The 18,221-nt window shown below is 40.1% G+C and overlaps 1 protein-coding gene across 2 annotated transcripts; it reads right to left on the reverse strand.

Annotated features, from left to right (window-relative positions):
* Positions 1-1,184: 1,184 nt before the first annotated feature.
* rida (reactive intermediate imine deaminase A homolog) lies at positions 1,185-16,325 on the reverse strand. Of its 2 annotated transcripts, none has more exons than XM_039737248.1 (6): positions 15,820-15,948; positions 11,313-11,418; positions 9,840-9,894; positions 8,321-8,389; positions 7,042-7,097; positions 1,185-2,177 (listed from the first exon to the last, which is right to left on the reverse strand). In XM_039737248.1, exons 1-6 carry the CDS (start codon positions 15,882-15,884, stop codon positions 2,112-2,114), a joined length of 417 nt encoding a protein of 138 aa, XP_039593182.1. In that variant the 5' UTR covers positions 15,885-15,948; the 3' UTR covers positions 1,185-2,111. The 2 variants fall into 2 exon arrangements, with proteins under 2 accessions (XP_039593182.1, XP_039593181.1); XM_039737247.1 differs by lacking the exon at positions 15,820-15,948 and adding an exon at positions 16,193-16,325 and having other exon boundaries at positions 1,186-2,177.
* Between the last annotated feature and the right edge of the window lie 1,896 nt (positions 16,326-18,221).

An 18,221-nucleotide genomic window follows, 5' to 3' on the forward strand; every position in this document is an offset into this window, starting at 1 on the left:
GACTTCTCTAGCACCTTCAACACCATCCAACCTCTGCTCCTTAGGTACAAGCTGACAGAGATGGGAGTACATTCACACCTGGTGGCATGGATCGTGGACTATCTTATAGACAGACCTCAGTATGTGCGACTCGGGAACTGCAGGTCTGACATTGTGGTCAGCAACACAGGAGCGGCGCAGGGGACTGTACTTTCTCCGGTCCTGTTCAGCCCACATACATCGGACTTCCAATACAACTCGGAGTCCTGCCACGTGCAAAAGTTCACTGACAACGCTGCTATTGTGGGCTGCATCAGGAGTGGGCAGGAGTAGTAGTATAGGAAGCTAATCAAGGACTTTGTTAAATGGTGCGACTCAAACCACCTACAACTGAACACCAGCAAAACCAAGGAGCTGGTGGTGGATTTTAGGAGGACCAGGCCCCTCATGGACCCCGTAATCATCAGAGGTGACTGTGTGCAGAGGATACAGACCTATAAATACCTGGGAGTGCAGCTGGATGATAAATTGGACTGGACTGCCAATACTGATGCTCTGTTTAAGAAAGGATGGAGCCGACTATACTTACTTAGAAAATTGGCGTCCTTCAACATCTGTAATAAGATACTGCAGATTTTCTATCAGACGGTTGTGGCGAGCACCCTCTTCTATGTGGTGGTGTGCTGGGGAGGCAGCATAAAGAAGAGCGACGCCTCACGCCTGGACAAACTGGTGAGGAAGGCAGGCTCTATTGTAGGCATGGAGAATCCACTGCATCCTCTGAACAGTGTCATCTCCAGACAGAAGAGCAGCTTCAGTGACAGACTGCTGTCACCATCCTGCTCCACTGACAGACTGAGGAGATTGTTGCCCAGAGGGGGCTGGGCGGTCTTATGGTCTGGAACTCCTGCAGATTTTATTTTTTCTCTCCAGCCGTCTGGGGTTTTTTTTTTTTTTGCTTTTTCTGTCCTCCCTGGCAATCGGACCTTACTCTTATTCTATGTTAATTAGTGTTGTCTTATTTTAATTCTTTTTTTCCCTTTTCTTCATCGTGTAAAGTACTTTGAGCTACATTATTTGTATGAAACTGTGCTATATAAATAAATGCTGTTGTTGTTCCTCCTCCACACTATGCGACTCTTTAATTCCACCTGGGGGTGTAAACGTTAACATTATACAAAGTTATTGACTGTTCTACCTTCATTTTTATTACTATGTAATTTAATATTGTTTTATCATCAGTATGCTGCTGCTGGAGTATGTGAATTTCCCCTTGGGATTAATAAAGTATCTATCAGTCCTAAAAGATAAGACATAATAGGTCACCCCTTCACTAAAACCTATGAAGGTGCAACAAAGCTACCACAAAATGATGTGTGTACACACTGAAGAGGGGAAGCCAGGCCTGCTAACATGCAATTTTATCCATCTAATGAAATGTGAAAATAAAGAGAATGACTTGATTTTTTTCTTTTCCACTTGAAATTAGTGAAAACATGAAATGATTATCTGAACATTTATTTCTTTTCTAAGCCAAACTGTGGCAGAATGGTTAGTGCTACTTCCACACACATCGGCCATTCTGGGTTTCGACCCCAGCTGATTATTATCTGGATAACATCTGCACACTTTTCTTGGCTCTCATTTCTAATCTGTTTTTCTCCAGCATTCCAAACACCTGCTCAGTAAGTTAAATTTGCTCTTTTCAGGTTGGTTTTTCCTCACACCTAAAAATTCCAATATAGGCCGCAATGCTCCTCGTGACTCTGATTTAGATTTAGCAAGTGTGAGAATGTTATGTTATAAATACAGACCAGCTGAGTGCCAGAAAGAATATATTTTTTATTTTATTTCTGTTTATATGTATAAAGTTGGAAAAAAAAAAAAACAATGTCTTCTGCACGGTCTCCTTTAAAAACACAAGTAGATCTAACAATCAATACAATAATCTGTTAGAAATGGAGGAAATATGGAAATGAAGTGAAGCAACGAATTTCTAAATATAAATTAAGCAAATTAAAAAGTTAGTGAGCTCTAAGTCTAATTGGTTCAACACGTGTCTCCACCTACATCCAGAGACGGCGCAGTTTCTGGGTGATGCGCTACAGTTTGCTATCTGACTGAAGTTTCTGTCAGCTTTGTGGTGCATCTTGAACTGGTCCAATGACAGCAACTGCTTCAATCTCAACGCGGCCACCCTGGAAGAAAGAGAATATAAAAAAAGAGGGAATTTTTACTGTTGGCTGTAAGATCTGAACAGAATAGAATGTAAACGTAAGAGAAAATAAACGCCTGCAAGACTGATTGACACATATAAAGAGAATGGAGTACGTTGTTTTTGGATGTGCTCCCACCTCTCTGGACACATGCAGCCTGTTGTCTTTGGTACGGATGGCACTTTGCAAGCAAGGCTTTTGGTCCACTCCCTGACAAGATCTACATGATCACTGGGAGATTTGATTTAGCAGAAGCTTCCGTTTATCTTGTTTATAGATTACATCCATTTCTATATCAAAATCACTCCTGGCTACATGTTCAAAACACACAAACTTACTGGCTCCTTACTGAATGGACAACTGCCGACATCTTATGGATGAATATTAACAAAAACTGAAATGCTTCTTAAGGGATGTCTGCTTTAAATTAACTAGTTTGACCAACTCCTAAAACTCACATCTTGAGAACTTAACTGCATCTGTCTCCATCATACAGAACAGCACATAACCATATATACAAGTCAACGTGTGTATGTATGTATGTATGTATGTATGTATGTATGTATGTATGTGTGTTCCAGCATCATGTCCAAACACCTGGAGTGATTTTCATGAAACTTGGTACACATGTTCCTCATTGGTCGACTAAGCATACTGTAAGGTGAAATCAGCCCTAACCCACCCCCTTCTGGGTAGGGTGGGGGGTGATCTTGCTGTCTTGTATGGATGTTATTAGCCAGTTGATGACCACCAGAGGGTGAACTGGAGGCGACTGCCAACATTCTTTTATGTTTGAATAAATAGAGTTCTGCCGGTGCAAGTGTGAGTGTCTATCCGGCCTGGAAGTGAGCTATAGAGTTGGGATGAGGACTCCAGCTATGAGGATACGCAAGCGAGGGGAGTACACTGGCAAAAGGAAACCTCCTAAGAAAGACAGTTGCTTAGCTGCTAATGCATAAACGATACGAGCATGTCGGCAACATGAATCCACCTAGCAGAGAGATGCCCACAGTAGTTCTGATGATTTAAATACTTTCTAGGATCCCATGCTGTTACACAGTTAGTATATTCCAGGCGACAGCCAGCATTCTTTATTTTGGACCAGTACCGCGCCCCTGTTGCTTTTTAAATTAAATACAGTTGGCCGGTTCTGAGCGTCAACTGGATGATAACATACATACAACACCGCAAGACAAGCACATTAGTGAGTCTTTATCCATCCATCCATCCATTATCCAACCCGTTATATCCTAACTACAGGGTCACGAGGGTCTTCTGGAGCCAACCCCAGCCAACACAGTGTGCAAGGCAGGAAACAAACCCTAGGCAGGCCACCAGCGCACTGCACAAAACCCACGCAGACACGGGGAGAACATCCAAACTCCACACAGGGAGGACCTGGAAAGTGAACCCAGGTTTATTGTGTGTTAATTTAATTTTTATTTTTAAAGTTGGTTTTTTTAATTATAATTTTTCTCAAACAATTAAAAAAAAAAAAAGAACTTTATTTTCCTCCCGGGCAACGCTGGGTATTTCAGCTCGTTTAAATCTAAAACTATCTGAGGTTAATACTTCTTTCTATCATCTATGAAACAGCAGCAGAGGCTCGCATTGTCTTCTAAAGCAGAAATATAAAAGCATCCTTGCAAAAATGGTTAGCTAGATTGCCGCTACTCACAGTTTCTGCCAAGCTATGAAAAGATTGCAAAGAGTTTAAAACATTGCTGCCACAGTTCCGTTACAAACCAAATGCACTCCTCATAAGTCTCATCTACACAGACTTCCTCTCCGATATAAAAATAATTTACAAAACTCCGGTGCCGACATGCAAGGATCCATCAATAGATTCTGCTTATTATTATTTCTTCATCTGAATCTGCCAGGTATTACAGATCTCGATGGGCTCGTCTTGTAACTCTTCCAAAATTTCAGTGACGCTTCATTTGTAATAAAAAACTCTAAAGACTTAAGCATGAATGCTTTTACTGGACGTTAACCTTTAATGTACACCTGTGCACCTAATGGACTGATTCCAAATCTACTGTCATCAATTTTCATTTTTAGCCTACTGCTTTATTGTTACTACCATATAGGTGCCGATCATAAAATTAGAATATCATCATAAAAAGTTGATTTATTTCAGTAATTCCATTCAAAAAGTGAAACTTGTATATTAGATTCATTCATTACACACAGACTGATGTATTTCAAATGTTTATTTCTTTTAATTTTGATGATTATAACTGACAACTAAATGAAAGTCCCAAATTCAGTATCTCGGAAAATTAGAATATCAATTAAGACCAAGGGTGGCACGGTGGCGCAGTGGTAGTGCTGCTGCCTCGCAGTTAGGAGACCCGGGTTTGCTTCCCGGCTCCTCCCTGCGTGGAGTTTGCATGTTCTCCCCGTGTCTGCGTGGGTTTCCTCCCACAGTCCAAAGACATGCAGGTTAGGTGGATTGGCGATTCTAAATTGGCCCTAGTGTGTGCTTGGTGTGTGGGTGTGTTTGTGTGTGTCCTGCGGTGGGTTGGCACCCTGCCCTGGATTGGTTCCTGCCTTGTGCCCTGTGTTGGCTGGGATTGGCTCCAGCAGACCCCCCGTGACCCTGTATTCGGATTCAGTGGGTTAGAAAATGGATGGATGGATTAAGACCAATGCAAAAAAGGATTTTTAGAAATGTTGGCCAACTGAAGGGTATGAACATGAAAAGTATGAGCATGTACAGCACTCATTATTTAGTTGGAGCTCCTTTGGCCTGGATTACTGCAGCAATGCGGCGTGGCATGGAGTCGATCAGTCTGTGGCACTGCTCAGGTGTTATGAGAGCCCATGTTGCTCTGATAGTGGCCTTCAGCTCTTCTGAATTGTTGGGTCTGGCGTATTGCATCTTCCTCTTCACAATACCCCATAGATTTTCTATGGGGTTAAGGTCAGGGGAGTTTGCTGGCCAATCAAGAACAGGGATACCATGGTCCTTAAACCAGGTACTGGTAGCTTTGGTACTTTGTGCAGGTGCCAGGTCCTGTTGGAAAATGAAATCTGCATCTCCATAAAGTTCGTCAGCAGCAGGAAGCATGAAGTGCTCTAAAACTTCCTGGTAGACGGCTGTGTTGACCTTGGACCTCAGAAAACACAATGGACCAACACCAGCAGATGACATGGCACCCCAAACCATCACTGACTGTGGAAACTTTACACTGGACCTCAAGCAACGTGGATTCTGTACCTCTTCCTCCAGACTCTGGGACCTTGATTTCCAAAGGAAATGCAAAATTTACTTTCATCAGAGAACATAACTTTGGACCACTCGGCAGCAGTCCAGTCCTTTTTGTCTTTAGCCCAGGCAAGACGCTTCTGACGCTGTCTCTTGTTGAAGAGTGGCTTGACACAAGGAATGCGACAGCTGAAACCCATGTCTTGCATACGTCTGTGCGTGGTGGTTCTTGAAGCACTGACTCCAGCTGCAGTCCACTCTTTGTGAATCTCCCCCACAGTTTTGAATGGGTTTTGTTTCACAATCCTCTCCAGGGTGCGGTTATCCCTATTGCTTGTACACTTTTTTCTACCACATCTTGTTCTTCCCTTCGCCTCTCTATTTATGTGCTTGGACACAGAGCTCTGTGAATAGCCAGCCTCTTTAGCAATGACCTTTTGTGTCTTGTCCTCCTTGTGCAAGGTGTCAATGGTCGTCTTTTGGACAACTGTCAAGTCAGCAGTCTTCCCCATGATTGTGTAGCCTACAGAACTAGACTGAGAGACCATTTAAAGGCTTTTGCAGGTGTTTTGAGTTAATTAGCTGATTAGAGTGTGGCACCAGGTGTCTTCAATATTGAACCTTTTCACAATATTCTAATTTTCTGAGCTACTGAATTTGGGACTTTCATTAGTTGTCAGTTATAATCATCAAAATTAAAAGAAATAAACATTTGAAATACATCAGTCTGTGTGTAATGAATGAATCTAATATACAAGTTTCACTTTTTGAATAGAATTACTGAAATAAATCAACTTTGTCATGATATTCTAATTTTATGACCGGCACCTGTATATACTCACATATATGTCACGTCTTGAAACCAGAAAAATTGATCATAAAAATCAGACTGCGACTTATACACCCGTTCAAAATGCAACACCTTTTTTTTTTTTTTTTACTACTTGCCTCCTCCAATCTCGCACCAGTTTCTCAGACACATAGAATTTTGTTGCAGCAGCACATTTACCAATTTCTTTCGCTACTTCAACAACTTTTAATTTAAAACCAGTTTCATATTTTCTTCAGATCGAACGCTCTATTGTAGATAAGGGATGCTCTTATGATAAAGGTGTATGAGGATGTGAGGTACAAAAAAAACACTAATCAGTGCAAATGTTGCTTCGGAATAGTTCAGGTATTACAGTGGTCACGTAGGCACAATACACAGAACAAAAAGGCAGTGTGCTCCATGGTTACTCTCTCAGGTGAGCGTTAGCATATTATAATCTCTTGGACCAATAGCGTGAGTTTTCCACATTCTACTTATATGACTGACATTATAAAATACCAGAAATTATACTGTAAAATCAAGCCCCGACTTATCCACGGGAGAACTTAAACGCAAGTATATAAGATATTTATCATATTAAGGTCTGAAAAGTGTTTTATTTTTTGTCACTGTATCATATTATTGAAACAAATTGTATGTAAGGTTTTCAGAAACTTTGAACTAGATAAAAAAAAAAAGGCAGAAATGGTGTGGTGATCTTGTTGCTATATGATATGCTTCTGTGTTTTATATAAAGTGCCGTGAAATGCATTATAGAAACTAAAGTTGGCTTGACTGATTGAAAAGACATTACTCCTTACCCTTGGCAGTGCTGCCACCTGGTATGCTGCTCTTGCAGGGAAATGACTCTTGAAAACTACAAGAGAAGAGAGAGCAAAATCTTTATCAAATGGAGTACATCAGCTGCTTCTCAGGCCCTAGTAAGGTCCAGAAATTCTCGATGTACTCAACCAACATGGCCCCAAGAGGGACAAATGTGTGTAGAACACAGAATGGATGATACCTTTAAACAGAGACAACAAAGAACTTGTCTAAGGCTAAGCACATTTTGAGAGTTTAAAGCTAGTCTTTGTGCTGTTCAGTGGCCAACTTCCCATCACCATCACTGGATATTCCTTTAATAAAGCAAAGGAACACAAAAAGACTATTGGCTATTTAATAAAAATCAAAGCCTCTCACTTTTGGAAGCAACGATTAAATGACTGCCAGATTCAGCTAAAACAAACATTTCTAGTTAACCACCGACCCCATACACTTTTTTGGCATTACACGTCACAAATAACATGAAATAGTTTTAAAAGCAACTACAACACATTGCAGCACCAATGGGTGCAGACAGCAAACAAAAGTTTACTTCAAGGCCCACTCCGAGGTATAGATATTAGGTAGACGGATAGGGCCCTTGCCCAGCCGGGATGTCTATATAATGGAAGGACTGGGGGGGATGGAGTTCGTTGTAGCCCGGTTGGGATCTGTGGGTGAAGCCAGCGGGAGCTGCAGAGACTACAGAGCCCTATGATGTTGGACTTCTACCACACCTGGGAGTATTTCCAGAACATGCTGATGGACCACCTGGAGTTGTCCTGGGTGCGGCTTAAAAGAAGCCAGCTGCCACTATTCTGGGAGTCAGAGACAGGAAGAGGAAGACAACGTTTGCTGGAGGAGGAGTAGAGGCAAAAGAAAGAGAGAGAGACAGAGAAGAAAAGAAGACAAAGTGTTGTTTTCTTAGTATTGGTGCTTGTTTACTATGCTGCTATAGGGAACGAGAGGGAAGTGCTTCCCTGCTTAAATAAACGCGTGTTGTGTGTGCTTAAATGGGTCCTGTTTAGAATCAAAATTAACTGAACACACCCCTAAATTAGGAATACCTAGAGATACACCAACACAGAGATGGAGATAATGTGCTCATTTCATACATAAAGGGATTGGGCGCAGTATTCAAAACTGGGAAGCTGACTTGTTGATTCAACATTAAATCCCATTATGTTGGCCTACATTTCAGTTTCACTCTTTAGTACAGTATAGTCACTTCATTGCCTCAGCATCAGCATGTGAGACAACGCATATACAGATACTTACACTGCTTATAAATGTCATTTACTCCATTGAAGTCATTTATATCTGCCAGAAGGACTGTTGTCTTGACCACTGGAACAAGAGAGGTAAGAGACAAGGCTGAGTCAGTAAAAAATGGGAACCTGCAAAACCCACTGCCTAACTAGCATGAGAATATTGAAAACTGTGATTGCCATAGGAAATGGAGACCTCTTCTGGTCATAATCCGCTCTTGCATGGTTACTAACATTGTTCAACGAGGTTCAAAGTCAAACATTTAGACTGTCAAATCTCAATGGATATCTCAGGAGCACTTTTCTAATTTTCATTCAGACCTAACAAATAAAATGGGATTTTAAAGGGGGAGACTGTTTAAATTAACTGTAATGGAACTAAGATCAGCTGCTTAGAAAGCACACAAGCTACCATGCAAGTGTGATCTGAAAGTACTTTTAGGTACCCAAAACACAGTTTCAATCTAAGACACAATGTCTACTATAAAGTCTTTATTGTATACAGAGCCATTACTATCATTTCAAATCACAAGGGGTGTTGGAAAGAAAACATGAATAAAATATGGCATTAAACTCATGAAATTCAACACTGGAATACAAATAAGTAGTAACGGGAAAAATAGAATGAAATACTAAAAAAAACAAACAAACAGAGGAACTTAAAGCACCAGATATCAACATGGAGAATTAGAAAACACCAAAATCAGCAGAAACAGACGTATGACATCTGGAATCTGCCTCTCACTAAGCAACCACATGCAGGAAATACAGTGCCATCTAGTAAGCAGGACTCCACCTATCCACAATCTGAAACTACTATTTCTATTAAAAAATTAATTCCAGTTAAAACCTTCAGGACTCCACCCAACCATTCATTCACTTTCTGAAATTACCAATTCTATTAAACATTTTTCTTATCTAAAACCTATCTTGGGAGCTGTGGGATGCTTGTACAAACTCATGCACATACCCACACTTCCTCATATTGGGCCAACTAATGCAGTATACAAGTATTTAGGATGGGAGAGAAAACTGGAGTATGGAGACAAATCCTACAAGCTCTGGTGCCGGAGGTTCCTCAGTTTATACAGCAGCAGTGCAAACCTGTACACTAACATGCCACTCAGCACTATTTCAATTGTAAGTTTAAAGTTTGAGAGCAATGTGGAAGTGGAACTCACTTCAAGGACACCAATCACAATGTAGGGGGAATGTGACTGAGACCATCTTCTCATAAAAGAGGAGAATCCACTTTTATCATGTCTGTAAATCATTTCTAGATGAAGATGGAGCTGGGGGTGAATGGCACCATGCCACAAAGGTGGATTTCTTGTCTATGGAGTTCTAGTCACTTCTTGACCCGATGTTACATTATGATTAATAACCAGTTTATCACAAAAATGATAAGACCAAATAGTTACCTTTTGTCTTGTTTTGAAATTTGAATGGTGCCATAAACCCAACACTTTATTATTTCTTATAGAGGCCACATAACTAGAACAACAAAATGGACGGTGGGTCACACTTACCATTATTATAGTCACATCCTGCGGCTTTTAGAATTTCCCCCATGTTCACAAGAGCCTGGTAACAAAAGATGACGTTCAAACATGTAATCATGAGTGCAAAGACAAGTAGCAATGACACACACACAGAGAGAGAGAGAGAGAGAGAGAGTTGACTTTCACTAAATTTGCTGGCATTGGGCTCACAAGTGCTGCTTCTTCAAGACATCACCTTATGCCATCCAACACCGTACCACCTTGCCCTCATGCCCTAGTAGAGGTCTGCTTCTTCAGCGAATTCCAACCACCTACCGCTTGTATGGGTTAACTTGATCTCAAAACAGGCTTTTTCCGTATGTCTCTGTGCTGGCATAACTTGGTAAATACAGCCCTGACCAGGCTGGCATGAGACGCTGTGAATGTGTAGATATTAGCCTGCTCAGGGCTCTGTTTTCTGCATTCCACTGTATGCCTCAAGCTTTTGCAGTCACCTCAAATCACCAGTGTAGGACTGTTATTTCAGCCAACTCTGTCGTGTCCGCATGGATCCTTGTTATCACAAGGCCCCCATGTACTTGAGCACTGCTGCACTTTCAGCTAGCCTTCTTATTCCCCCCTTGCAGGGATGCATTTTTACTGTACCGCTTTAATTTTATGCCAGGGTGGCATAAGAATACAGGGTGAAACATCTGAGAACAAGTTAATAATTTACTCATGTGGAATACAGCAACTCAAATGATATGCTAATTCAGGCAAATGTTAGAATTGGCTTACTGGGTTCTGACATGTTTGCACATTTTTTCATAATTTTAGTTATTTTTACACATTTGTCTGAATTCAAGTGTTTTGATGAAATGTAAAATTTGCAACAAAATTTGAACAAAGCCACACAAAAAGGAAATAAATCACTACAGGCAAATCTTTTTAATCCTGGTGTTAAAATATGTAAAATCTGAACCCTCGAGAAAAATATTAAGTGTATAAGCTTTGACTTTTCTGAATCAAGCAGCACTACTCATTCACAAAATAGATTTTATTCCAAGCAGGTCTCCAATAGCTCAAACAATGAATGAATGGTCAAACCAGAGTTAAAATACTTAATAAATACTGACAGCACAATGTTGTCTCTGCTGTCTTATGGATCCAATGTACTGGATTCAAATTCTTTTGTGGTTTGTAAAGTCTGTACATTCCACCACCAAGGTCAGCATCTGCATCCTTATCAAACCCCACCACACCCTAAGTTATCACCCCCTGAATTTACTCCCCAGTTTCCACCAAATAGTTATTAGCTGTAGCTGACAAGTGGACTCAAGTGTTGCCCACTGACTTCTGTCTGTACATATAATAGCTCTCTTAACTGTCCATCTGCTGCCACGAGGACCAAACAAAAAAAAAAATGCAAGACAATATATTCATGCAACCTTTCTTCTCTTTATTCACTTAAAACTAATTAGGGTACTGTGTCAGATATCCTGGAATTACTGGCTCTCTCACCTGGCGGGCTTCTTCCAACACCCCTCCAGCGACGAGCTGCCCCGAAGTAACATCCATTCCCAGTTGCCCCGAAATATACATGGTGCGATCAACCACCACAGCTTGGCTAAAAAGGAAACAAATTTAAAAGACATCAGGATTTTCTTTCACATGATTTCTGAAGCTGATCACAATGCAGTTTTTATTTTTTTGTTTCTCATGAACTGTGGCAGAGCACTTAACCCAGCTGTCTCACAGATGCATATTGCTGCGTTCAAATCCAGGCCCAAGAACTGTCAGTATGGAGTATATATGTTCTCTCCATGTTTGAGAGATTTTCTTCTAAATACTTTGGATTTCTTTCTTGTATCCATAACGGACAGTCTAATCTGACCCAGTGAATAAATGAATACTGATGAGTAATTGTGTGTTTGTTGTGATGGAGTAATGTCCTGTTCTGGATCTGGTGCCCTTCTGCCACCAATAACCTTCCGCTAGATTGCATTGACTCAATTTATTGATGTATAAACTTCGATAAGTAGGATTGAGACCTTTGGATGTGCAGTAACCCAATGACCCCGACACACTGAGTATTTTCCAGTCATCTGTAAAATTTTCTGTGCTCCAATGCTCCACCCCACAATGACCAGTTACTCTTCATAATAAACTGGAGTTAAAGATTCAGAAAATTGATTTCATTTTACAAACTGGCAGCAAGTGAAGAAGAAAATGTTAATAAGTCCGAAATGACTGTACAATCTGCGGTGGGCTGGCGCCCTGCCCGGCCGGGGTTTGTTCCTGTCTTGCGCCCTGTGCTGGCTGGGATTGGCTCCAGCAGACCTCTGTGACCCTGTAGTTAGGATATAGTGGGTTGGCAAATGACTGATTGACTGTACAATATACTCCAAAATAAAAACAAAAGCAAAATGATTGCACAGTTTTTACATCACCACCATTTATGTGAAATTCAGGACTTTGATTCCAAGTACTTTTTGGTAAAAAGCTCACAGAAAACAGTAACGAACAGAGAGTTATACAGATATATTATACAGACAGAATAATGACAAAATAATCTGCAGCACCAAATATAAAGGTGAGCAAATAATTCAACTAAAAACATCTACTTGAAACAGAAAACTGTACAAGTCAATTTTAAAATAAATGTCACTAGTTTATAAACTTGCTTACACAAAGCTGGTGTGGGAGAGTACTGGTATTATGGATACTTTATCTATGAGGAGAGAAAACCTAAACACTCTGGGAGTGTATAGAGCATGGCAGAGAGACGAAGGCACAAAGACGGGAGCTTCACATAATGATGCAGATACAGAACTCTAGCCAAAGCCACTTTTCCAAGCTCTCCATTCCAGCATTTTATTTGAATGATTTTTTTTTTATGTTTTAAGTTTTCAATTTGCAATATGATTTTGCATTTCCTGTATGTCATCATTTGCATGTTTGACTATTCTTTGTATAGCAAATTGCATCATTCAATCTTGTCTTTTTTTCCAACTAACTGAGAGATGTTTCAGCCAGAAAATTGTGCTGCTGGAGATACTGTCCTTAAAGATGCAGTCACATGGCCTAATGCTAACACATATGACGTGACGATCAAAACGTTTTGAGCGAGAGCCTGAAGGGGTCTTCTACAGTACTGATTTTCAAAGTGGTCACAGATCAGTTCCGGTGTGGATTACAATTTTCCAGCATTTGTGGCTTACAGGGAATATTTCTCGTTTCAGAATAAAGTTAACATTGACACTAAAAATGACAAAATCTAGTATTGTGCCATCTCCAAATTTCCAACGCTGGAGAACAAGTAGGCCTTCTGAGATTCTAGTCTAGACCATTATGGGTCACCACTGTATCCCATAGTCAAGACATGGGGTGAAGAATTCCATAATGGCCGGAAGTTGTCTGAAGATGACCTAAGGTCAGAACCAAAAGAAAATGTTGACACTGCTGGGAGAACCACAATGGAGACTCAAAGGGAGATGGGGAGTCAGACATCAAGACATTGTGGAAAGTTAGGGGTCACTTCAATTAATATTTAATGAACAAACTAAACTGCGGTGGGCTGGCACCCTGCCCAGGGTTTGTTTCCTGCCTTGCGCCCTGTGCTGGCTGGGATAGGCTCCAGCAGACCCCTGTGATCCTGTAGTAAGGATATAGCAGGTTGGATAATGGATGGATGAACAACTAAATATGAGCAAAATCTATGCACAGTGGACGCCCAAAATGTTGATTCCAAACATGAAACATCACCACAGACCTTGTTCCAAGTAGAACTGCAAGCTAATAAACGTGGACTTGGAGAAATTGAAGAAATATTTAACAAAAGGACTCAGAGCTCAAACAAAGTTAAGGCTAACACTTCATATGCTGCAAATGCTGTTTTTCTAAACAAAAGATTCAAAGAGATGACACACCCACCATATTCTCCAGATCTGGCTACGTGTGTCTACTACCTGTTCCCCATTCTAAAGGGCTACTTCTGTGGTAAAGACTGTGCCAATGATGAAGACGTCAAGTCATCTGCAGAAGTGCTTGCATAAGCAGCTTTTATTTGAGTGGCACAGTAGTACTAGGGTGTTGTACCGTGTTAGCCATTATGAATTTGAGTGGCACGGAAAAGCTTTGTGTTCAAAACATAGCAGGATCTGATCAGTAATATTTTAAAATAAGTTCATGAAGCACAGAGAATTTATTAATTTAGGTATGTGTACAAGCCTTAAATTTTACGCCGTTTGGCTTGCCCTCTCTCTTAGGGGTGGGGATCAATCTGTTCTTAACTCAATTTTTCTTTTTGTAAAAACTTGATTGCTTTGTATGGATTGCAATTAAATAAAAAAATTAAAAAAAAAAAGCTTTGCGTACTTTAAAACAGGTCTATTAGTGCTCACACTGATAAGACCAAAAATTAAAACATAATTGGTTTTACTGACGTTTCTCGTAATAGGTTATGCTTGAAATGCTCATCCCTTATATTTACAGAAAGTTTTCTTCTTAACCTCCAGAATGTTTAGGGTAGTCCAATAATACACACATTAGGAATATCAGATCCAAATCCCCAGTAAACTCTGTGTAATATTGAAAAATACAATAATAGTGGAACGTTCAAGGTAATAACTACAGATAAAAACAAACACACATACATATTACAACATAAAGGGTGGAACAGGAACTGCCAGAATACTGTTAGGATAAAATGAGGAAACAAGACATGTGTCAAGTGCCACAGCATGAACAAATTCTATTGTAGTAACATCAAGTGTACAAAGTACAGTGAAAATTTAAAATACAGACCTTCATTTTATTTAAGAGAAAACAGAAGGAAAGAGTTTTTCTGGACGAGTATCTTTTGGTGTGATGCGAGTCTAAAATGACTACCAAGTGTTATGATTTAATGTTTGTACAATTTTAAGTATTCAAAAGCTGCAAATGTCAGTGTTATTTCTAGAGATGCAATGTTCAAAATGAATCTTAAATCTGACACATAAAACATGAGGCAATAGAAACTAGGTGACAATGTCAAAATAAAATCTTCTGTAAAATGTCTCGTATTCCCAGTTCACTTGAATACTTCTGCACAAGAGTATATGCAGATGCAAAAAAGTTTATATGTAGAGTAGTCTTCATAACCAATTAAACAGTAAATCACAATGACATCCTATTGATTATATTTGTCCTACATTAAACACCTTCTGTATTTGCACTAAGAGATTCCTAAAGAAAGGCCCCTGTCAAAAACACAGAAAGACCTGACATAAGTTTTCATAGTTAAAATAATCTGACCCCAAACAGTTCATCACTATTGCAAAACAAATATTAAGAAACATTTAATTGAAGCGTACGCTATAAATACGTAAATTTCACAAAAGCCTAACTACTCCTTTTCGTCAGCAGTTAATTAGTGGTCAAGAGAAAATAAAAACGCTGTTTCAGACTCCTTAAATAGTAGTCACTTCTCCTTTGACCCCACACTGTCACCCACGCCTGCTCTACCCCTTCTCTTATTGGGCAGTACATTTCCATCCAGGCAATATGATTGGTTGGCGACGGCGCTCCCTACAGAAACTACCAAGAACGAGTTGTCAAAATGCCAGTTCAAGTTAATATATACAAAGTGCGCTGCCGAGGAGAGAAGAAAATGCGCTAGATTTGTAAATGTATTTTGGAATGGGATTGATTCAATACCTGGTATCACACTGTTAATCAATAAAAGAAAACTGCACTTCGTTTATTACACATACATTTCCAACCATCCAGTTTAAGCCGCTTTTTCCAGAGTGTTGCAAACGTAAGGATTCGGGGTGTATGCCAGTTCTGTTTGTAAATCTTAACTTCGCAAGGTAAATGTACAAAAGCAGAGCAGTTTAGAGTTAACAATGGGTCATTAAAGAGAAATTCAATGAGAGACGAATAGAACATTCTTACATCTACACTGACTAAAATGCAAACCGAATGAGGATCAAATAATAAGGCGTTATGCCAGGAGGACGCATCTTCTAAATTAAAAATCTCCTACCTGTAGATGCCCTGTCTGACTGGGGCTTTAGGCGTGTATGTAATCGATCTTTTCAGAACCGACATCTTCGCGAGAAGTACTGTAAATCCCACTGAGCGCACTGTCACCCAAAGTTTCACAAGAATAACCTTTGCACCAGAGGCTTGGCGCCTGGTTGGGAAGCTAGACTATCGATCTGTTTAAGCAATGCTGAACTTAACGACTTATTATTTGTCCTAAAGATCCAGAAATATATTCGGATTTGCTGCGTTAAGAAATCACGTGCATACTAACGCAACGAAATAAAAATACTATTTGTTTACCAAACAAAAAAAGAGAAATAAATGCACGTGGGTTTTCTGAAAAACTTCACTAAAAAGATTTACCAGACTACCTGTACGGTCCAATGGCAGCAGGAGCCTTGGTCGAGCTGATTATACGTCTCACGAGGGCAGACATAATTCGTTGCGAAGCACAGAACAGCCGTGTACAAGTAACGCAGCGCAAGCAATTCACATTTATGCCGTCTCACGCCCCTTTAGCGCCAACAACTTATCACAAAGCATTTCGGGAAATGTAGTTTACGTTTGAACGACAAAAGTGTCACTCTCTATATAATTGTGCATCCATTTTATATTGAATTAATTTCAGTTATATTTATGGCTGTGGTACGCTCTGGATATAGTTGGTATAAGTAACGTTAGACGTGAACTGTTTGTCTTACACTGTCACCAATCGAAGTACAGAATATACAGTGTACGATAGATAGATAGATAGATAGATAGATAGATAGATAGATAGATAGATAGATAGATAGATAGATAGATAGATAGATAGATAGATACTCAAACTATGGTCTGAACACACACCAAAATGAAGAATTAATGAGAATTAAAAAGAAAAGAAACTTCCAAGGCTGTTGGTATTAAAAAAAGTCCCATGATTTGTTGGCTGAAAGTACTCAGTGTCAGTGTATCAGAGAAAGGATGTGCAGAATTGTTCATAATGACACTCAGTTTTGTTTTAATTCTCTCCTTTACTACGACATCCAGAGGGTCCAGAATGCGTCCCATAACTGAGCCTGCCCTTTAAATTAGCTTGTTGTTTCGATACCTCTCTTGAAGTGCCGTTACCAGTTCAGTGCACTACAGCATAGAAAATCACACTGGCTATCACAGACTTGTAATAGTTAAGTGTTTGGATGACATTGGGACAAAGAGGGAGAGTGGTGTCCAGAGCTCTAGGGAAGAGGGTGAAAAAGGGAAGTATATCAGTCCTCTTTTTCCTTTAAGCTGTACAACATGGGGTACACTAAGCAGGTTATGGGTGTCCTGTAGCAAAACTGGATCGATGTCCTTTCCCTTCTCAACACCTAGCAAACCAAAAGTGACTTTCATGCAGAACATGAGCCTTCAAGTCTTCTGGGTTGTCCTCACTCTGTGTGTGTGTGTATAAGTGAAAACCGTTCCAATTGTCCCTCAGTGCTTTAGTGCTAAAAGTTCTCTGACTTCCTCTGTGATGATTTGCTACAGCATGTGAGTTCCATGTTACAAATTACACATTTTTATATAGCACTTTTCCCATGCTCTGTGTGTCACAGAAATTCAAAATGAACAGGAAAAAAGCAGGAAAAAGATCAAGTACACAACATTGGTTTCAAAATAACATCAACAAAAACACTAACTAAAGATACATACAGGAAACCAAAACAGATATTTCCAGAAAGGCCAGTACAAGTTCAGCAAGTCCCTCATTACTCCAGTAACAGTTTGGTAATGCTGGCCAACCTAATCACCACCCCAAAGTTGCCTACTTTTTAATGTTGTCACAGAGTAACTAACACAGCCTCTCAGTTAAAAGGCCAGGGTTCGCATTCTGAGTACTCCCTACATAGAGTTTGTAGGTTTTCTCTATTTCCATATTGGTTTCCTCCAGGCTGCTCTGATTTCCTCCCACAGTCCAAAATAATACTAGTTAGTTGGACTGGTGGTGCAGATTTGTACCTATGCTGTGTGCTCACCATGTAATGGGTGGGTCCTCTGTCCAGGGGTTGTTCCTGCCCGTGCCCATTGCTTGGTGGGATTGGCTCCAGGGATGGATGGACTTTTTTCAGGTTCATGACCAAATCTGGGCTCCCTATTTGTTTGCTTTCACTGGGCCAGTGTTTTGGGACCAATGTTACCCCGATGTGCAAAGGAAAACAGCAAAGCTTTTTCATAGCATACCACCAAAAATGAGCCAAATGCAAAATGTTCAAACAAATGAACTAATGGCCTAAAACATTATTGTGCTATTGCACTACAACTGTTATGCACTCACCTATTCTGCGATGTTACAGATGTCGGAATCTATTAAGTATTTGTTCTATGAAGAAACATTTCATTTTGAAAGTGAATTTATATTAGTTGTACACATTGCCTGTT

Source organism: Polypterus senegalus, chromosome 15 (genome assembly GCF_016835505.1).
Source record: "Polypterus senegalus isolate Bchr_013 chromosome 15, ASM1683550v1, whole genome shotgun sequence".
Lineage (NCBI taxonomy): Eukaryota > Metazoa > Chordata > Cladistia > Polypteriformes > Polypteridae > Polypterus > Polypterus senegalus.

Coding starts and splice junctions, on each gene's coding strand:
- rida (XM_039737248.1), bottom strand. CDS start 15,884: ATGTCGGTTCTGAAAAGATCGATTACATACACGCCTAAAGCCCCAGTC. Junction 11,419..15,819: donor GTCAGACAGGGCATCTACAG/GTAGGAGATTTT, acceptor TTTCCTTTTTAG/CCAAGCTGTGGTGGTTGATC. Junction 9,895..11,312: donor TGTTGGAAGAAGCCCGCCAG/GTGAGAGAGCCA, acceptor TTTTGTTACCAG/GCTCTTGTGAACATGGGGGA.